The sequence below is a fragment of the Phodopus roborovskii genome, unplaced genomic scaffold, assembly GCF_943737965.1.
Source record: "Phodopus roborovskii unplaced genomic scaffold, PHOROB, whole genome shotgun sequence".
Lineage (NCBI taxonomy): Eukaryota > Metazoa > Chordata > Mammalia > Rodentia > Cricetidae > Phodopus > Phodopus roborovskii.
In genome coordinates, this window is record NW_026126461.1 from 2,241,471 (window position 1) to 2,263,921 (window position 22,451).

The following is a 22,451-nucleotide window of genomic DNA, read 5'->3' on the forward strand; positions in this document are numbered from 1 at the left end:
CCAGGTGAGGAATAAATACACAATGTCTTTAAATTCCCTCATTTGTTCAGTCTACAGTTATATCTCCTCGCAAGAATGAAATGCAAAGAGAGAAAATAAACATCATGCAGGGAGACCCAAGCTTCTCTAATGTCCCCTGCTGTGGGCTAAAGTCCCTTGGAAAGGTCCAAACTTCAAAAGTGGCCTCAACCTGGAACTTTTCCATAGGACAAGTCAGCAGTAAATATTGACACCAGAGGCAGTCATCTCTTTTGAGTTCCGGACTGCTCCAGCCAGGTCACAGGTGGCAAGGATAAGACAGCTGCCCTCGGAAAGAATTGTCCTCCCGAAGCTGTAGAGAGGCCTTCTCCTAGCTCTGAGTCCCATTTCTTAGGATGGATCAGGCAATGCTGCAGATGCTTGTTCTGTTGGCCCTGGGAATGCACCACCGGTGTGCCTCAGGTAAAGGACACACTTAGCCACCTGCTCTAGGTGACCGCAGGTCTTTCAGGGTTTCATCGCCTCTCACCGTGGCCTATGTTCTTGCTGTCCAGGTTTCCCGGTGTATGACTTCGACCCTTCGTCCCTGCAGGAAGCCCTCAAGGCCTCAGTGGCAAAGGTGAACGCACAATCCCTGAGTCCTTACCTGTTTCAGGCGACCCGGAACTCCCTGAAGAGAGTGAGTGATCGGGGATCCGTCCCCACCCTTTACTACCTCTGTCTTGCCTTTGCTTCCTTTGTTGAATAGATCTTTTTTTTTTTTTTTTTTAATTCTGTTTACAAAGATCACAGCCAGTCCTTTTCCATGCTGACTGTTTCAGAGGAGAGATTTTAATTATAGTTTGTGCCCCGAGGTTCTCAAGGCTTCTTGGGACATCTGATTCTTCCTTCTGTGTTTTCCCTGTGACCTTGGCTTCCCTGTGTGTGTGTGTGTCCTGATTTGGGGTGAAGAGTCCTGAAGGCCCCTGGCTCCTAGGATGCTGTTGGATTGGAAGGAGCTGCTGTAATGAGGAGCCTCTCTTCCCACTCAGTGTTTATAGGAAAGGGACACTGGCTTCGGAGCCGAAGAAACCCACCCATCTTTGTCAACTTCATAGTGCTCTTTCCTGATCGCTGGAGACCTGGGGGAGGTGACATTAACATGGGCTCACTGTGACTCGGAGTAGCAAGGATGAGGCAGAAATGGAGCAATATGGCAGAGGAAACTCTCTGATTCCTGCCTCCCCCACAAGGATTTCACTGTCTTATATGCTTGATGGAGTTCGAGGGGAGGTAGGGACAGAAATGTCCTCCAAGCGATTGATGTTCTGCTGAAATGAGGGCAGCCAGGCTCATAGAGACAAGGGTGGAGGCCACACAGCCACGTGGTCAGGCAGCCACTACCAGCATGTAGAGGCCACACTGCCACCACTGTCTCTATGGCTTTCTCTCTTCTCCATCCTATTCTAGACCCATTACCTCTCATGCTCCTCTGCTACTCAACAGAGTACACCCTTTGCTTTCCCAGCTTGCCTTCATGTAGAACAAGACCCTTTGCCCCCGCCCCTTTTCAGACACTTGCTCCATGTTTTCTTTTCCAAATGCAAAGCAAATTCATTGATCAGCTTCAGTTGCCTCTTGTAGTTGGGTATGGTCATGAAGATGCGGGCTGAGCTATAGTGAGGCGCCAGCCCCAGGACCCGACTGTCAAGGTTGGCACTGAACACTATTGTGGGGAGAAACTTGGAGGTGGGTGTAGGCAGCTGCCAGCCAAACTGCTTCTGGAAGAGAGCTACATCAAAATGAAACTGCCTATTTCTCCAACCCTGCTTTTGTTGGCATCCAGGCCATGTTCCATTGGCACTGGATGCAATTCTCTTAGAGTGCTGTAGAACCCACATCCTCTTGCCAAACTTGCAGATCAACAGTTTAAATTCACTTGTAATTTAGCTACTGCTCACTACAGAACAAAGCAGTTCATTAAATAGGAGCATAACACCATGGACAGGTTAGCCCGTGAGACACAGCTAACCCAGAATATGCAGAAAGGTGGCCACATAGCCTATACATGGCCTATAGCCACGTAGGCCTGACTTCAGCCTCACTTACCTATAGATAAGCCATTTACAGGTGACTTATGAGATTCCAACAGAACTTAGTCTGACACTTGCTGTGTTAGTGTGTTGCTCTCCCACCTCGAGCTTACCTGCCCGTTCCCGCCACTCCTTTGCTGTTCCCATCACTTGAATATATTGGTCAGTCAGCATTCCCTTTGATCTCTCCTTGGACTCTGCATTGTACAGAGTAACAGGAATTACACACGGGACCACTCGAGGTCCTGTAAAATGATGGGACAGAAGTGGCCTTTACACTACTCCTCAGTATCATGTCCCTCATCTGTGAGGAAGACCTCCTCAGGCTTCCTCACTAGTCAGATGGCCTTACACACCATCAGGAAACTAAGGTGTCTGACGAAGGAACAGCATGTAGCCAAGTGCCAATGGCTTCTTTTGGCCACTTGCATTCAAATGGGAGGAGAGCTGGTTAGTATAAAGACAGAGTATGTAATTTGAAGAGAAGCAGAAAATAAGGTCCTGGAAACCAAGCCCTCTAGCCTGCTTGTGGGAAGAATTAAAAGATGTGTTCCAGATAGAATCCTAAGTGGACGTTGGCAACAGAAATTACTGTGGGTGGGCAGAGAAGCCTGGGTCGCCTCTTTGCTCTGTAAAGGCTTCCCACGGCTGACAGACTACTGTTTCACATTCCCTATCTCCCAACCTTGCAGTAATCACTTCCCTGGCAGCAAGGGTCAAACTTTGTCCAGGGACACTGGACTCTGCTCTTTCCTTAGACAAGAAGCCCTGTCCTTAGAGACTCTGCTTACATCTTTCCTCTTCTGGAAGGTTCTTTCTTTCTTTCTTTCTTTCTTTCTTTCTTTCTTTCTTCCTTCCTTCCTTCCTTCCTTCCTTCCTTTCCTTCCTTCCTTCCTTCCTTCCTTCTTTCTTTCTTTCTTTCTTTCTTTCTTCCTTCCTTCCTTCCTTCCTTCCTTTCCTTCCTTTCCTTCCTTCCTTCCTTCCTTCTTTCTTTCTTTCTTTCTTTCTTTTTCTTTTTTAAATATCACAGCTACTTCCTCCCTTCTCCCCCATTATCACGTTTTTACTGTCATTCTTCAAGCACAAACTTACATAATGGTCTTGTTCATTTTTTTTTTCCCAAACATTTGTGGGATGGTACCCATTCTGAAATCACATCTGCCTAACATCTTTACTGCCCTGCCTCATGTGCCCAGTGCAAAGGAGGAGCTTGGTATAGTACAACATCCCCTGTCCTCAGATCACACAGGTTCTTCAGGAGGTTTGAAAGGTTCCCTGGTATGCCACTGTTGGTGGAAAGAATTAGAAAACAATGCAGATTTAGTCATAGGTCAAAAGTGTCAACCAGGAGACAGTCTGTGGCTCATTGACTTATTTTAGGAACTGGTGAATATGTATGGTACCTTCATTAAGAAAATGTCACTTCAAGTCCATAAGTCTATTCTTGCTATTTTCCAGACTGGACTGGCAAAGACTAGATCATGGCTCCTAGGAAAGAGTCAGAGTGAGGTTCCCAAGAGCTTTGGGTCACAATACTTCCATTGACACATTCAATGTATAGCCTTATTTTGTGAGGCTATTTATTTATTTATTTTAGCTTATTGGTACCTAACATAATATACAGTGTAGATACATTAACATTGAACTCACTGTCCAGCAACCTAGGATTCCCACCCAAAGAAGTCTTACTGAATATATGTGTTTTCTACATAAGGCACATCACAGTCTCTTATTCTTGATGCCAGACAGCCCCTAGCACTAGCTTGGGGACTGAGACAACCCAAAGAAAGCCCCAAACTGACAATCACAAGTTTCCCAATGGAATACAAGCACCATGTTCACAGGGCACAGGCTGGAAGAAGGCAGAGCACCTTACCTCCTCCTTCCCTTTAGTTGGGGACACGCACACTGGGTGACTTGAAGTTTGGCCACTTTGCATGTGTTCATGAACAATGGCAAAATCTAGGTGACTAATTTAGGAGTTGCAAATAATATTTGGTGACTAGGTGAATTCACAAGTATGGACTCTACATAGAAAGCATTGTCAATGTACTTCTCTAGAAGCAATGTTGGTGCTCACTTCGGCAACACATTTACAAGCAATGTTGGCCTTGGTGTGAAGGCATACATTCTGTACTTTCTCTCTCCCTCCCTCCCTCCCTCCCTCCCTCCCTCCCTCCCTCCCTCCTCCTTCCATTCCTTCCATTTACTATGGTTTTGGGATAAGATCTCTCTCTATATATAGGCTAGGTTGGCCTCAAGCTTGAAACCTCCTGCCTCAGCCCTTCTGAGTGCTGGCATTCAAGGGGTGCTCACCACACTCAGCTTCTTTAGTTCCGTGATTGTCAACGTTGCACGGCTTTTCTCTGTGGGCTTCAGCGTGAGTGCATGTCTGCATGCTGCTGCTGGATGCTGCTATGACAACACATAGCTTTCCCAGTGAGTAGGTGATTCTACCAACATTTTCTCACTGGGCAGCAAGAATCATGCCAGCCCCATGAATCTCAGAAATATGTCTATTGCAAACCCATGCTTTGCTTTTGTGAAGGTCAATGTCCTGGATGAAGACACCTTAGTCATGACCTTGGAGTTCAGTGTTCAGGAAACTACATGCCTGAGAGAGTCTGATGATACCTCTGACTGTACATTCCAAAGGGGCTACTACGTGGTAAGTGACCCAGGAAGTAATACAAGGGAGACCCTCACTACTTCCATGACTGGAGTGGGTCAGGGGTCACCAAAGGACTTTGGTCACTACCTGTCTGGCACTCAGCCACACACTGGGTCACTGCAGCATTTTCTGCCATGGACTGTGATAAGGGAGTGGCTCTTGAGCTTGGGATCTGAAGTCTTTGGTGTTATTGGTCAGTTCTTTAACCCTTACTGACCCAGTGTCCTGTTCGCTAAAGTACAGATGAAATCTCCAGTAGGTATTATGCCAGTCTCACATGCGGGGAGGGTTCTACCAGGCACAGTGGATGTAAAGGGGCCTACAGCGAAGGGAGGTCCCAGCACACTTGAAACTGCCCCACATGAGTGAGCCTCACTTGGGCGCACTGCCCGCGACAGTGTTGCCCACCGTGTGTCTCCCCTTCTCATTCAGGTCGCATGGCCTGTTTAGTTCTGTGTTCCCTGGGCCCGGAATAGTCAGCTGTTGGGGGACAGAACCTTCTCTAACCAGGATGGAACCATCAGTCCAGACCCAGAATGTTTTCAGCCAAATGAGTAACTTCCTGAGACCTCATTATTTATCTCCTGAAACTTCAGTGGGATTGTGTCTTGCAGAGGACTGTCACATGCATGCACTTCTAATTAAATCTTAAGGCCGTGTGTGTATGTGTGCGTGCGTGCGTGCGTGCGTGCGTGCGTGCGTGCGTGTGTGTGTGTGTGTGTGTGTGTGTGTGTGTGTGTGTGACTTGGCCCTAAGATTTTAATTTGACTATATGGCATTTGACTATATCTCTATAGAGATATATACATGTATGTTTGTGTGTATATGCCTATATGGCAAATGTATGGCATCTCTATCACTTGTTTCTGTTAAAGCAAGAATAGATATCAGACAGCCCTTCGTACTCACGAGGGAGGGCAGACTTTTCTTGGAGACTGGTATTAAGCCTATAGAGATATTTAAACATTCCGCTTATTGCTGTTGAGGTCTTGCGGAGGGTTCACTCTGAAAAATTAAACAGCCTCTGTGAATTTCTCCTTTTTGCCTCATTTTGCAAACCCTGCAGTATTTCCTAGTTTATTGTCCAGAGGCTAACTCCTCCCACAGGGGGCTAAAGAAGCAACTCACAACTCCATCTTTTCCAGCCAACAGCTGCTTGCAGGAGCACCGTGCAGATGTCCAAGGGACAGGCACAAGATGTGTGGGCTCACTGCCGCTGGGCCTCCACATCTGAGTCCGACAGCAGTGAAGAGGTATGACGGAGGGCTCTCTTCCAGCTGGTTCTGGGCATGGTCTGTGGAAGCTGAGCTATTTGATGGGATAGTTGCGTCATCGTCCAGATGCCAGTAGATGGAATTCTGCTCACACAGCTGGATTCTCCCTTGAACAACTACTGGCTCATTCCCCACAATCCTACTTCTTCCCACCCCACTCCCCCAACACAAAATACAGCAACACAACTCTTACCTCAAAGGAAATAAGAAGTAGTTCCTTTGGGAGTTAAATATGTGCGACCATGGCCTGGGAGCACAGATTCAGTGGACCCCAAATGCTATGTCCCAGCATGATAGTTTGCTTTTTATTTCACGTTTCTATAGGAGCAGAACAATTAAAGTACACAACCAAGGGATTTTCAAATACCATTGTGCAAATTTCATGTAGGTTACAGCAAAGAGAGGGGTAACGGCTAGAGGCCTCACATATATCTGATGCCACTTTCAGCTTTGGGGTTGCTAGGATCTAGGGATCTATCTGTACGTTCCCAACGGATTTGACTAGATGATCACAAGAATGTTAGGCCATACAGAGAAGGGGACAATAAAAGGCCACTGGAGGCTATGATAGCCCAAGAGAATTTGATTAAACCTGAAACTTTCAAGCTCTCCACAATCACCAAAATTTAACCAGTCAATCTATGAGTCTCTGAGTCAGAATTCTCCAGAGAAACAGAATAGGTAATATCCCTCTCTCTCTCTCTCTCTCTCTCTCTCTCTCTCTCTCTCTCTCTCTCGATAGGCTCTTACTATGTAGCACAGAATGGCCTTAGTATGTAGCCCAGATTATCCTTGATCCACCTGTCTCAGCCTCCCAAGTGTTGGGATTGCAGTCTAGCAGCATCCTAGATGGCTGAGAGCTTCTGTTGCTACATCTTCTCCATTGATTCCTGCCTGTCTATATTTTAGCCATGTTATAATGTGCAAAGAACTACTTTGTTATTTCTTGATTTGCATTTTCTCATGACTGTTCATTTGTATGTCTTAGGGGAAAATGTCAGTTCCTGTGTTCTAGTTATCTTTTTTTATCATGGACTTCTTGGTGAATATTTCCCCTCAATTTGCATGTCCCCCTACCCTGTGATGCCTTTTATTACATCCAACTCCTGTCTCTTTTATTGTTTGTGAACACTTACAAACACTAAGGCCTTATATTGATGATCTACTCTGATTCAGTTTTTTATACACAGTATGGAGAAATGGTCCAATACCATTCTTTTGCATGTGGCTTCTGGTTGTTCTAGTGTTGCTCACTGCACTGCATTGCTAAGTCCTCACCCCTTGATCTGTCGCCAGGACTGGAAGCCAGAGCCTCATGGTGGCTGCTGAGGATAGAGCTGGCAGGCAGAAAGGCGGGAGGCTTCCCTTCTTGACTATTTGTGGACTTTGGCATTTTATACAAACAGTTTGGGGCACTTTTGATCTCATGGATGTAAATTGGAATTCTATAGAGACTTCTCTTCTGAACCTTTTGACTGAAACTTGGTCTAATTATAAAGTTCCATTCCTGCTCTGCGGTGTTTAGAAGCACATACTGGGCCAGTGAAAGCTTTGGCTTCGACTTAAACTTCATAGAACTTACTCTTCTCTATGTGATTTCCTGCCCCTTCCTCCCTTCCTCTTGCCTTCCTTCCTTCCTTGCTTGCTTCTGTCCTTTCTTTTCTTTGTGGGGAGGGCAAAGTCTCACTTTATAGCCCAGGGTTGTCTTGGATCCAGGTATGCATCATCCCACCTGTTTTTCCTGTGTTGTCTTCCTTTCAAACTAATTTAATTAATTTATTTGCTTATTTTATTTCATGTAAATGAGTATTTTGTCTGCATGTATGTCTGTGCACAACATGTGTGCCTGGAGTTTGAGGAAGCCAGAAGAGGGCATCAGATCCACTGGGATTGGAGTTCCAGATGGTTTTAAGCTGCCATGTGGATGCTGGGACTTGAACCCAGGTCCTCTGGAAGACCAGCGGTGCTCTTAACCACTGAGCCATCTCCCCAGCTTCTTACTGTGCTCTCTTGAATATACTACACATTAGATACCACAGAGAGCTATTCTTATTTTTCTGAATGCACTATATGTCTGAGTCCTCTATGCAGCATTTACAGTTTTGTTTTTCATCCTGATATTTAAACTTCTTTAGATGATTTTTGAGGACATGCCAAGATCCTATAGACGGAGAAACAATTATCTGCTTGGTAAGTTGAGATTCATGGCCTTTAATATTATTTGTTTTTCTTTCATGAACTTCAAATTACAGCTCTCTGGGAATCACTTAAAGCTAGGTATAACTAGTTTTTCTACAGATAACCTTTGAACAATTAAAGTCATTACAAAAAGCAAACACTTGGTTTTACTTTTGCTCCTTTCTTATCTCACTGGGCAATGATGCAACCATTTGTTTAAATATTTTTACAGAGTTCTCCATATAGGATTGCATTCAGTGGTCCCAACTGTGGGCCAGTAGGGCCAATGTCAGCCTCCTCTTGTTCTAGTCTGTTTCTGTTGCTGGGATAAAACACCACAGCCAAAAGCAGCTTGTGGGAAGAATGGGCTTATTTGGCCTACACATCTCAATACTGGCCCATCATGAAAGGAACTTGAGGCAGGGACCTGGAGACAGGGACTGAAGCAGAGGCCATGGAAGAATGCTGCTCACTGGCTTGCTCTCTGTAACTTGCTTAGCCTGGTTTCTAATGCAACCCAAGACCACCTCTCCAGGAGTAGCACTGCTCACAGTGGGCTGAGCCCTCCCACATCACTGGAGAAAATGCATACAGGCAAACCTGGTAAGGGCATTTTCTCAGTCAAGGTTTTCTCTTCTCAGGTGACTTAGTTTAGGCCAAGTTGACAAAAAAACTAACCAGCACACAAACGTTATGAGTGCCTCCCACATGGACATGCTTGTTCCCCCTTCATGCTCCACCCATGCTGTAGGGTGTAATGTTTGGTTATGTGTCTAATCAGGGTAGATTCAGTCATCTCCAGTCATGTGACTGGCATTCATGTCACTGTCTGTCAAGGTGTCTTGGTTGGGTGGTAGAAGGGTCTTCATTTCCCCTTCCCTGTGCCATGTTTAACTATAAATGGCATCAGATTCATGCTCTAATATTGAGAAGCCATTCCTTTATGTTTCTGATGAGTTTTCTTATTGGCGTTAATGTCAGTAAAATTCTCTGCCATCATACACTGCTCCTCTGTTTAAGAGACATATTTTAAGGTTCAGCTCTACAATTACAGATGACTCTGGAAGTGGGTGGGGAGATCTGGCCTGATGGTTCTTAATGTGTTACAGGTTTTCTTTCTGATGAATCCAGAAGTGAACGATTCCAGGAGCGCTCACTTGGTAAGTGGTCTGTTTCCTTCTGTGAAATGCCACTAGAAACTTTGCTCATCAATGGGGCCATTGCACCAAGGACAGAGCCTGAAATAGGAAACCATTTCCACAAACAAGAATATTAATATATAAACTTGTTCTGTAAACCAGGAGAAGGTAACTTGGAGGCACTACCTCACATAAAATTACTAGAAATCAAATGTTAAATCAACTTGGGAAGTCATTGCTGACCTTTCTTCTTGATCCAGCCAGAGCATTTTCTGGGCCACCTTCCCTCTGACTATCTCCTTCCTTTGCCAGACTTGACCAGACTTCTCAGCAAATGGAAGAGACTGGACCCATAGTCCTTTCCTGTACAGTTTCCTTATTCAGTTTCTGGGTGGCTCTGTCAGCCCTGTGCTCTCCACTTAAACCCAGAAGAGCTGAGTATTGAAAGCACGTGGCGTTTATTGGCAAACACAGAGTACATACCCCACACTTATTGCTTACCAGGGCTTCCCCCTTTGACTCTCACACCAGACTCTGGCTGCACTGTGTTCTCACCCTCCCTGGAGGCTTTGGTAAGGTACTTCTCTCTGTCTGCAGCTCTTTCTCCATTCAATGGTCCCAACACCTCTGTAGGCGGGAGGAGCAGTTTCCCTATAAGAGGATCCCATACTTGTACACATTTATTCCCTCTGCATGCGTTATCTGAGTTATAGGGTCCAGTGTGTGGCAGTGTTCCCCTTAGAGTCAGGACTCAACCTCTTCTATGTAGTCAGGATGCACCCTGTTGTCCCCAGCCATGTGACTTGCACAGAGGCCAGGACTTTGAACCTATCTATCTCCCAGGCCTGTGCATGTTCCACACTTCTTTCTAGCATTGGGAAATCCACCCTGTCCAGAGCCCTGTTATATTAAGTGGCACTGATAATCACAAATTAGGAAGTTCCAGGTCTCATCTTCATGCTCCAATTGATCCCAAGTGCTAGTAATTAAATCTGAAACTTAAGTTTTTAATCCCCTCCCCATGGTTTGTCTTTTTGGGGGAACACACACACAAACACACACACACACACACACACACAGAGTTGACATGCCATGACCACTGCTCAAGTGTTCTTTTGGATATTTCCTGCAGAATTGCCTTCAGAATCTGCAGCCTATTCCTTGAATGTCTACCACAGTAGGAACTGGTAGCTCTTGGGATTTGGTTCTGGAAATGGTGGAAAGCAAGAAATAAATCTGATGAATCAGATGGATAATCTATGTGGGGGCTTTACTACCAATTGCTACTGTTACATACCAATGCATTACCATATCCAGCAAGCCGCAATTATCTTGGAGTTTCTGGGGCTAAGAACACAGGAGCAGCTTAGTAGGGTGTCTCTACATTAGGCAGATAGGCTGTTGATGGGTGCTTTCCAGCTGACATTGACTGGGGCCAATGGATTGGTATTCAAAGTCCTGACTTGGTTGTTGAAAGGTCTTAGGTCCCCATGGGCTTTGAATAGAAAACTAGTTTCTTACTACATGGCTATCTTGAGAGAGATGTGTGAGTGCCCCTAAAACATGCCAGATTTCCCCAGTAATGAGAAAGAGAAAGAGAGAGATATAGAGACAAAGAGACAGAGAACACTGGAGGAACAAAATGAAACAGAGACAGAAAGACCCAGAGACAGAGACAGGGACATAGTCACACACACACACACACACACACACACACACACACACACACACACACAAAGGGGGTTGATGCAGAGAGAGAACAAGAGGTGAAAAATGTGGTTCAGATGTAAATTCGTGTGACCAGTCCTCTTGTGTGTGTCAGAAGGCATCTCTAAGCCAACACTTAAACACATTTGGGCCTTGGAGCATCATTAATGCAGATGTACAGCTGTCTCAGAGATGCCTTTGAACATAATGATTTAATTTAATTCCACAAATGTGTGTGACAAGCATGGGAGACCTTCCATGGAGGACTGAAAGAGAGACGTGACAGTTCCTGCCCTTGAGGACTTGCAGTTGCGGCCGAGGGCGTCACGTGGGCTACAGAGTGAGAAGTCAGCTGTGGGTGAGGCTGCGGCATGAGTGGGCCTGGGGCCCGTTGAGGAAAACAAGAAATGGTGCCTTGGGTGTTCTGTGGGCAGTGAGGGCTCTGGTTATGCTTGGCTTGTTCTCAATAATTTATGCCTGACGGAGCTTCTGCTTCTCCTGTCCATCTTTAGAGAAAGTGAGAAGGGGACATCCTCCTGCACATAGAAGGTTCCAGAACCTCCAACACAGAGCAAGAATAAATTCTGGCTTAGAGTGACATCTTAGAGGTAAGGGTCAACACTCACATTATGACCCTTTAGAAGCAGAAGGAACTTGGAGTAAATGCCATGGCTCCCCAGCTTTCCTACCCGTGCTCCTTAATGCCCACTCTGGCTTTCTGTTGCCTGCCTCCTCCAACAACTGTGCCTCCACTTGTGGACCCCCATCTTTCCCCTATGTCGTCTTCTGTTACTGCCATGATCAAGTCTCTCTACTTTACAAACCAGAAAGAGAATAGCCCCGCTTTACCCAGCCTCTCTCCCAACACTTCCTTCCTTCCATACCATTTTTCATGGAATCCTTTTTGGCTTTTCTTTCTTTGTCAAGTTTCAGCCCTACAGGCCACTTGTGCTCTCTCAGCCTAGCTCTCTGTCTCTTCTATCTCTTCCTCTTACTTGTCCATTAGTGTCATTGATGTGTAGGCTATCATCAAATGCATCACACTCTCCCAAGATCCGGGTCCTTAGGTTCACTGCCTGCAGGAGGCACTGGCCTTGGGTCCGGAAGGAAGTCCTTTCTTGTGATGCCATTGCTACCCACCTAATTTTCCCAACTTAAAGTTCTGGGGAGCATCACTGAACATTCTTTTCTGTCCTTCCTCTTCTCCTGTTATCTATGGGATGCAAGGTTGCTTGTTGTACAGGCACATGTGTCTGACTTCAGCCTGCCCTGTCCTTCCTCTGCTACTGAAGAACTGATTGCATTCCAGGCCCAGGACTTCATCTCACACTGCCTGCCTTGCCTGTTGCCCTTGGGTTTATCCTGAAAAGATAAGGAGACCTTGATCCTCCACAGCTGCCCTCTGATGTTGACTTCACTTGCAGGCTAAAACAGAGATATGCAAAACCCAGACATTGAGAAAAACACAACAATGGCTTTTACATTCTCCCTGGTGCTTTGGGGAACTGTAGACTGAGCTCTGGTCTGCTAACCTGTCACCCAGCGTGGTGGAGTCTTCTCACCACTATACACATTCTCAATCAGCAGCCATGAGAGCAAATAGAATAAGTATTCTGAAAACTCACAAGTATCTCAGGGATTCCAGGAAGGATGCAGTGGAAAGGAAGCTTAAACTACAATGCAGAGGCTGGACAGATGGCTCAGTGGTTAAGAGTGCTTGCTGCTCTTGCAGATGACATGGTTTCCAGAACTTACGTGGTGGTTCTCAACCATGTGTAACTCCAGTTCCAGGGGATCCAGCCCCCTCTTCTGACCTCCGTGGAGGCCAGGCATGTATGTGGTACACATACATGCAGGCAGGTATTCATACAAGTAAAATAAATAGGTCTTAAAAGTTAAAAACAAATGAAAAGTTGGAATTCCAGGTGTGGATTCTAGGGCAGCCACGTTCACAGGTGCAAACACAAATTACTAACAAAACCTTAGCATTCATGCACTTTAAATTTTTAAGGAAATTATTCATCTAACTTATGTGGATGAATGCTTGCCTGCATGTATGCATATACACCATGTGTGTGCCTGGTGCCCTCAAGTGCCAGGCACTGAACCTGGGTTTCCTGCAAGAGCAGCAAATGATCTTAACTGCTGGGCCACCTCTGCAGCTCTCTGCTCACTTTATCGTGTCTGCAAGACTGCATACTTTCAAACATGATCTGAATGCCCCAATGGATCACAACAGCCTTGCTGCTTCAGCTCTACACACACCTCTGGCTTTTTCCTGCCCACACCCACCACACCCCTGAGCTCCCATGGTACCTAGGTTCAGTTATCAGCCCTAAAATGGTAGTTCACAATAATCTGTAACTCCAGTTCCAGGGGATCCAATTCCCTCTTCTGGGCTCTGAGGGAACAAGGCACACATGCAGTGCACATCCATGCACACAGACAAACACTCTCAGGGTTGCTGTCCCAGAGTTCTGTAATCAGTCCACGACACTGGGCACATCCACGCTCAGTCAGTGTCTTTTGAGCTAGTGCTGGGATCTTTCACATCGGGCTCTTGAGAGACTTTTGCCTAAAAGACAGCTAAGCATGGCACAATTAATTTTAATGACTTACAATTTGAAAGAAGTCAACTGACATTTTACTAAAATAGAGAGAAAATTCACTATCGATGAAAGATGCGAGTGGCAGATTTTCTTTTTAATCTAAAAATAAAAGCCATCTTCTTACTGAGATCAAGAAACTATTCATTATGAAGAAAGAGACTCATCATACTCTTTACATACATGCAAAACTGCCCGCCCCATAGAACATCTGGAGTGTGGGCAGGGTGTGAGGGTCGAATTTTCAGTGGGTTGGCTATGATTTGTTTACTAATGATATGGTTACCTCAAGTGTGCATGCACGCATGTGTCGCAATACAGTTGCATCACCTAACATCTGCAGAGACATGATTCACCCAAAACACGCGTTTTTATGTGCAGCGTGGACCGAAGACCAAATGCAGAAGCCTTGGCCTGTACATTGATTCTTACTAGTGTCCCAGTTAAATCTCTGCCCTCGTGTGACCTTTTGCTGGGCATCTTATGAAACAGCCCACCATGTTGCCTAGACTCATAAAATGAAGCTAGCAATGGCCACAGACTGGGTCTAGTGAGGAGGCAGCCCCAGTGTGCTCTGGAATCTGGCCTCTTTCTAACCCTCCAGCGTGGCCTCCACCAGGCATCCAGCCTTGAGAGCAGGACTCAGCACCTCCAAGCTCCACCTCAGCACCGCTTGTCAGGCTTCATTTCTTTTTCTGCCCATTAGACGGTGGGCTCTTTGCAGGTGCCTTACCCGGCCATCCTTATTATTTTAGTTTGGTGACTAGTGAAGATATCCCTAATGTCCATATAAAATTATTTATGAAAATTATCCCTTGTTAACTTCATTAGATAACCAGGATAGAATGAGTGGACCGTTGACCATTAGTGAGATTACTATTTTAAAATTGTGAATCATGTTTTTTTTTTTTTTTCTCACTTTATCACGAGCCTGCCCCAGTCCCTGGATTAAAATAGAAGCTGAGAAAATGTGTCTATAATTTAGTAAATACTGTCCTGGCTTCTTTAAGGTTGCCAGAAATGATTTAATACATGAGTAGAGAGAGAAATGTGCAATCTAATGCAAGAGCCATGATGTTGTTTGTTAGTGGGGCTCTATAATAGCAAGTTTGGAAAACCAGGGCCCAGTTCTCATGTTGAAAAGGGTCTACTTGAGAGTCCACACTTTTTTAATCTTTGTAGCCAGGAAAGTTCTGTCTTATGAGCTGTGGAGTGGCCAGCAGGACCTGAGCTGGGGCATATTTCCTTATGCTGCCCTGTGGCTGTCCATAGGATTGTTGACTCGTACTCAAGAACAGTGGCAGAGGCAGGTTTGATGGTTTTTCTCCATAAGTCAGTAGTGAAAAGATCAGCCCCATGGTTTTTCCCACTCATTCCTGCAGACACTGTTATCAAGTGTCCTCTCTGCACCCAGCCACTGCACCCAAGAAGACCATCACTCACAAGTGTGTTTACTCCCTTCACACCCATTGCCTACGTCAATTATATAGTGATCACCTGTTTCTTAGAGAGGGGGCAAGGTGTTCAGAGAGGCCCTGCTTGCACAGATGCTGTTGGGATTGAGGTCTGCTTCCTATACCTCTGTTTTCCCCCCTTGTGATACATTGCTATATGAAACTTCAGTGTTTGAGATCCATTCATCATGTGCTGAGAGGCCCTGTGTGTGTTCTTGCCAACTGGCAGTAACTTTTCAAATGTGAGCAGCATACCTACCAACAACAACCAGGTGGGGGCACTGTTCCCTAACACCTGACCTCTTGGGGAGTGATTTCATTGTTCAGGTTTCAGACCTAGCAAAGGAAGCCAGGACTCAAAAGAAAGGGGGGGGGGGCACTGGGGCCCAAGAGGCAAGAACCTGACCACTCTCCATTTTCCACTTTCCCCTGGCTTTCATTCCTGCACACTGCATCTCTTAACAATTGTCTTGCCAGGTAAAGTGAGCTCCCATGATCAGCAGTAGTTATGGTCTATATACATAAAGACATGGAATTACTAAACCACTGCATCTAGAAGAAGCATAAGGTTAGGTGACTCAGAGCTGTGTTCCTGACATGCAACATTGTTTCAAGTATGCTTCTGATTAGAGGCCTTATAGAATGTATAGAATTGTTGATTCTTCATTTAAAAAATAATATTTAAATGCATACCCAATGTGATGTAACTCAGGCTAGAGAACAACACATCCAATCCGAACCTGGTGGTACAGGGCAGTGGTCCCAGCTACACAAGAGGCTGAGGCCAGAGGATCACAAGTTCAAGACCTTCTGGGTTACAAAGAATGTTCAAAGCCAGCATGTGCAACTTAGTGGGACCTTTTCTCAGAATGAAAAATAACAATCAGAAAGGCTATGGCTGACTCATGATTATGGCCAAGTGGTTAAGATGATAGACTCTGGGCCATTGGGGTCTTCCAATGGCGAGTTTGACTCCTGCACAGGAAGGCTATGGCTATAGCTCAGTGGTAGAGTCCTTGCATCACATCTGAGAGAGACCAGTATTCAGGCATAAACACACAGCGCATCACATACTCACAAAGCACATATAGGTTTGCCCATATAGTCTGGCCCAGCCTTCTTGGACTTAGGGATACTATACTGCACTGGCAAGAAATTTTAAACAGTAACTTATTAGCACAAAGCCAAAATATGGGGGGAAATCCATAATAGCAAATAAACTTCAAAAAGGATGCTCTGTTTAGAACATGAAATGGAGACAAAAGACAGGATGTTTCCTCGAGGGACCTCAGTGGAGAACACACGGATAGGATGTCCATGGTTTGGATCACACTAAGCTTGTACACGAATGAACAAGAAGCCATGAGAATTGACTTTCAGGTACAAGCAAATATTTATTAGTGAGCAAGTGAACACATAAACAAAATCTCTAGTATATCCTTGCTTCCTCTTAAACATCTCTTGCTCTCTGCCCATCCTATCCTCTTAAAACTGTAGTCCATATTGTCTATGGACTTCATCCACTCTCTCCTCGCCCTGCCATCTCCCTCCTCACCTGGGCATCCACCTCTTCCCTCACTGAACCCCATGGCTGGTTTGGATAATGGTGACCGCTTCTGTCCTGAGACCCCCTTGCTGCCGAGACTTCCTCCTTTCCCTGGTTCCCCTCTCTGGCCAGAGCTCCCTGTTCATCACAGAACGCTCTTCTTTCCACTCCTCAAATGGTCATGTTCCCTAGGGCCTGGACGTCAGCCCTTCCTCCCGTCTGGTGGCTCCACGCATCCTCTATGCTTTGATGTGCTTGTCTGGGGTTGATCCATCCTTCTGGGTCGAACTCTGGGCTTCATGAGCAACAGCATGCCGCCCACTTGTGTTGATTATTCCACTGCAAATTTAAACCAAAATTCTTCCTTAGAGACCGGCTCCTCTCTCTCCTCGTTGAGGCTAGCACACCAGAGACATGAAGTTCAGGCCTCCCCCCTTCCTCACCCGAGGTGCGGTGAGTTCTGCCAGCCCTTCCTCCGCAGCGCTCCATGGCTCTGCCCCTCTCCTCTTTCTCTGCTCCTCTTCCTTTTTAGCCAAATGTGTACTAAATCTTCCTGACAGTTTCTTCCTGTTATTCTCGAAGGCTCAGTCACCAAGGCCACTTAAAACAAGTTCTACTAGCCTGAAGGATGCAGTCTGAGCTCCCAAGTGCTGTGGCCTCTGGACAATGCCCCTAGGAGTGTGTTCCCTGACTGAAACCTTGTTGGCATCCTGGTTTCCTTTGTCTCCTGCCTCACACAGAAGTCTCACACAGTGGGTATTTCTCACTAGACCCTGGGTTTCACCTCCAGCCCCAGGCCCTGTCCAGTTCACCCAAGAGCACCTCACTCACCACCCTCTTAGGGAGCTGATTGTCCTGGGTCTCCATAGTCAGGCATGTGAAACCTCAGTGACACCCATCTTCGCCACTAGTCTATGACTTTAAATATTACTGGATGTCAATACTGTCCTTTTTTATCTTCACAGTCCTCCATGTATGCTTCCTGTATTCTTGCTTACCACACAGATTTACTGATGGATGAACGAATGAGTGAGTGGGTGGATTTGTGAAAATTTGGTCTCCAGCCCCATCTCAGATTACTACCACCTCTGGCCAGCCACTGCTTTCCTTGGCTCCTTCATCCACCAATCACAGGCCAGCACCTGGCTAGAGCCTCTCCAAGGAGTCTCTGTGGTCCTTCCTGTTGAGAAATGAGTTCCCTTTTTGAGGCTGTGTCTCTGTCCCCTGACCAGCCTACCTCATCTTCCTGTGGGATCTCTCACTCTGTCTTTGGTTCTAAGCAGGCTGCTTTTTGTAGCTGTTGAGGTCTCCTCTGTCATTTGGATCACATTCTGAGCAATTCTCAGGAATCCCAGGCCAGGCCTCCGATGCAGAGATGCTAATTCACACCATGATGGTCTAACTTGCCCCTCCTTCTCTCTTGAATAGAATCTGTGAAAGGAAGAGAAGCAGAAGCGACAATGAAGAAAGGCGTGTGGCAAATTATGCCATTTTCCCCCTGATAAGCTCCACTATGCAATAAATGTCTCTCTCTTCCCATAGTACTCTCATTGTCTGGTTCGGAGAACAGTATCATTTAGTATCCAATTTTAGATGAGAAACTAATGTCACAAGGAAGATGTTAGGGATAGAGACTCACAAAGTAGCTGTGTTTCACGTGTTTTTGGCCAATATACAACAGTTGAAATGCCTTGTTACTCTAAGCAAGGGGGCTCAAGCAGCCTCTTGACTCTCCTTTTAAGTCATCGTGGTGACTTTTAGGGTAGGAAAACTATCCCACATAAACTGCCAAGGTGGCACATGGCACCATTTGCTCTTTCAGTCCCAGAGACTGTAGGAGGCAACAAACACCCAGGCAGCTGCAGCGGGTTGTAGTCGACAACATCACAGCAGCCTGGGCCATCAGGAGGGGCAGATGCTGACAGAGATACCAGCTTCCAGTAACAGAGAGCATCCCTTGGTGTGAGAACAGGCCACTGTGTAATGTGTGTCCGGTGTTTCTGCAGACCTAAAACTGCTGGAAGAATAAAGTGTAGTGGGCTATGCAGATGCCTCAGTGGGTGAGATTGTCCGATGCCTAAGCATAGGATCTGAGTTTGAATCCTCAGATCCCATCTACAAACAAACAAACAAAGCAAACAAACAAAGAAACCAAGACCCCTGCTATGGCCATGCATGCCTGTAACTGTGTTGATGGACAGGGACAGACACACCCTTGGCGGTCATTGGTCAGCCACACTTGCATAAATGGAGAGCTATGGGTTCAATGAGAGATGATGTCGCAAGGAAATGAGGCAGGGAATGAAGGGGCCCGACACCTGCCATCCTCCTGTGTGCTTCTGCACACACATTTTACTAATAAAAGAAAGCCATTCAGTGGCTAAGGAGTAATAGGTATTGTAGTCAACCACTGTCCCTACAGAAATGTACCCCACCCCACTACTCTTTTCCTTAGGATTTCTTATCTAATTAATCAGCTGCAGAATGAAATATCTTTCAGAACAGGCATTCGTGATCATGACATGGCACCCATTCCACCATTAAGGATTTAGCATGCTGGGCACAGTAGTGCTTGCCTGTGATGCTTCAGAAGCTGAAACAAGTAAATCATAAGCTTGAAACCAGCTTAGGCTTGATGGTGAAACCTTGTCTCAAACAAAGATAGAGTTGTTGGTGCCACCTTCCAAAAACTACTAAAAGTCGGGGACATTATAAAGGAACAGTTCTTAAGCACAGCTACCTGGCATTTTAACCTTGGCTCCTACTTGTATTCTGTTCATGGTATTTGCCCAGACACAGACATACTGTATTTCAAGACAGAAGAACTAAAACAAGGTGTTGGGGGAATGGAACTGGTCAGGCAGGGATGAAGGTATTCTAAAGAGGCATGCATGCCCCTCCCTTTGGCTAACAAAGTGTGAAACAAGGCACTTCAGGGAACTGGTGTTTCTTCTAGGAATATCACACTGGGAAATGGAAAAGGCTGAATCCTGGGACCAACCAAAAGGAAGTTACTTTCTGGAAAGAGATTTCACGCCTTTGCGTTCTTGGAGCAATGCTTATATATTTTTGTTTATTTGTTTGTTTAGATTTCATCATCTCCCCAATAGGGAAAACTGGACTTACCCCTTCTACTAATTAAAACACATGTTTTTGGAAATTTTCCTGCATTCATATTGTATTCACATCTGTTCCTCCTTCCCCTGTCCTCTCTTCAACTCTTCCCACATCCTCCCTACTCCCTCTCAAGTTCATGACCTATTCCTCTTTAATTGTTATTGTTATATAAACCACTTAAGTGTTGCTCATATGTGTGTGTGTTTAGGGCTGAGTAGTTGGTACTGAATAACCTATCAGGGGGCTCACCCCAGGAGGAAACTAATTCTCTGTCTCTCTGTCTCTTTCTGAAACCATTAATTAATTGCCTATGGTTCTTCATGGGAGGGTGCCCTGTTAGATTTCCCCTGTCCACACTGATACTGTCAACTGATACTGTCATTGTGCGGGTCTGTTCAGGTGATAACATTTGTTAAGATTTCCTGAGTGCAGTTTCTCTGTCCCATATGGAAGACACTATATCACATCAGACATCCTGGTCCTCTGGCTTTTACAATTGTCCCAGTCCTCGTTAGCAATGCTCCTGAGCCTTAGGTGTAGGGGTCCAGGCGGGACACTCCACAGTCTGTTGTTCTTGGCATTTTAATCATTTATGGCTTTCTGTGATAGACCCTACCTGCTTCACAAGGATATTTCCTTGATGAAGGGAGGGAGGAACCATGATTAATTGGGTGTGTGAGGATGTTTTTAGAATGGAGGCAGAGATTATAAACACGCTCCTGCTTTACTATGAATATCTACCACAACATTCATAAATAATAAACTCTGTTCTGCCTCTACATAAATCCAATGACTTCCTTGGCCTCAGTAAACCACTGCACTCTGGACTCGCCAAACACTTTACCCATAAACACCTGTGCTGGGCATCGGTGGTTTCCTTTATGGCCAAAGTAGGATAAAAGTTACACACAATTTAGTTATTAATTTATATATTTTGGTAATTCACCAATCTTTAAATTATCTACACATTTCTTCTACATCCCTCTGGAGAAAACAGCAATGAATACACATGTGTGAAACGGCTGGTCCTTGCTCAGCAATTGTCATTGGCACTGGAGAAAGCTGGAGGTGGGCGTGAGTAATAGCTGTAGGCAGAACTGTTTGACCCATGTGAGCCTGTGCCTTGGGAAAGTGGGAGCCAACACCCCCGCTGATTGTGCCTAAATGCACAGCCGAGTATTTCAGGCCTTTTTAAAGGGTAGTTTCCTTGGTGAGCATGTGCCACAAGCTAAAGTATGAACACAGTTGGTGGCTTCGGCAGCTGCTGCCAACAATGGAGACATCAGGAAGATGACCTGAGCAGGTGAGATCCATAGGCTCAGAATGCTCAGCCTGGCCTTTTTTAAAGAGCTAACTCATGTGATCATTCCCCTTCAGACCAGCATGATAGGAGGCATTTTTGATGAAAAGCAACAGCCTTTTAGCTGCTCTCCAGGGAGGGGTTGAGGAATGTGGTCAGTACAGGATTCTCTCTTGGCTCTGACCTCAGTCGAAACCACAGTGCAAGACAAACAGTGACAGCCCTCTCCACAAAATTGTCATTGTGCCACTATAAGGCTTTCAGCAGAGAAATTTTGGCTTCTCAAGTGTGCCGAGAGTCACCTGCCAAAAGTGACTTTTTTTTTTTTTTTTTTTTTTTTTTTTTTAAATCACAGAGTCAACAGTCACATCAGGCATGATACTTTGCCTTCTTTGGAGGTCCTGGGAATATGCACACCACTTTGTAGACAGTGTTTACTCTCTTGTCATTTCACAGTTGGGAATTAAACGCCACTCAGGGTTCAAATGATTAGTGCTTTTTTTGTGTCCCATCCCTGGAATGTATGGCCTGTTGACAACATGTTATGTTCTGTATTGTCCCTCAATGGTTCCTCCTGGGGGAAAAAGCTGGCTAGTTGCACCCCATCTTTTTGAGGGCTTCCTCAGCCTGGATATCAGTCAACGTCTTAAATTTGGAGGGAACATCTGTCCTTAGACTTTTTGTTGTATGTTGTTTTCCTTTCCAGATTTGCAATAAGTGATGGAATTCTGATCATGAGGATAATTTGTGCATGTCTCATAATAAGGGGGGGTCTCATTTCTTCAGTGGTTATGGGCTATGGCTGTAGCTGTAGAAAATACATGTAAGAGAAATGCAAAAGTCTTAAGGTGAGAATAATTTTTGCAGTGTTCCCTACTGCAGATGGGGCCTAGTTCTAGTCTAGCCCTTCGAAGTGAAGCTAGGTTTAAATCTGAACAGAGTGATTGATTCTCAGTTTTCAAAACTACTTCTGTGCTCCCCTCCCTTCCCCTCCACTCCCCTCCCCTCCTTCCTCTGTTTTTCCCAACATGCCTGTTCCATTGGATGCTGTAGAGGAGGCAGGAGAATTGCAGTGAGGAAGTGGTGTGTGAGCAGAGCCCACTGACCTTTGAAGTCTAAGCACAGTCTGCAAGAGGTGCAGTGTGGTCAAGGGCCCAGCTGTGGTTGCTATGGCAACTGCTGCAGCCACCAGTCCAAGTAGCACATGATCTCTTGTTGGAGTGCATCCCAGGAGCTTATAGAATGACTTAGGAATAGGGGAGAACCAGAAATATCTTTGTCTGGGCTGCTATAACCAGATACCACAGACAGAGGCTTAAATAGCAGAAATTTTGTTCTTGTGGGTCTGGGTCTGGGAAGTCCAAGATCGCAATGCCTGTGCGTGCTCTCTTCAGGGCTTACAGAGGGC

The 22,451-nt window shown here is 45.6% G+C and overlaps 1 protein-coding gene across 1 annotated transcript; it reads left to right on the plus strand.

Annotated features, from left to right (window-relative positions):
• Positions 1 to 267: 267 nt before the first annotated feature.
• Spp2 (secreted phosphoprotein 2) lies at positions 268 to 18,163 on the plus strand. The gene is made up of 7 exons (XM_051190756.1): positions 268 to 441; positions 534 to 658; positions 4,600 to 4,719; positions 5,868 to 5,975; positions 8,132 to 8,186; positions 11,533 to 11,628; positions 18,055 to 18,163. Exons 1-6 carry the CDS (start codon positions 375 to 377, stop codon positions 11,616 to 11,618), a joined length of 561 nt encoding a protein of 186 aa, XP_051046713.1. The 5' UTR covers positions 268 to 374; the 3' UTR covers positions 11,619 to 11,628; positions 18,055 to 18,163.
• Positions 18,164 to 22,451: the final 4,288 nt, after the last annotated feature.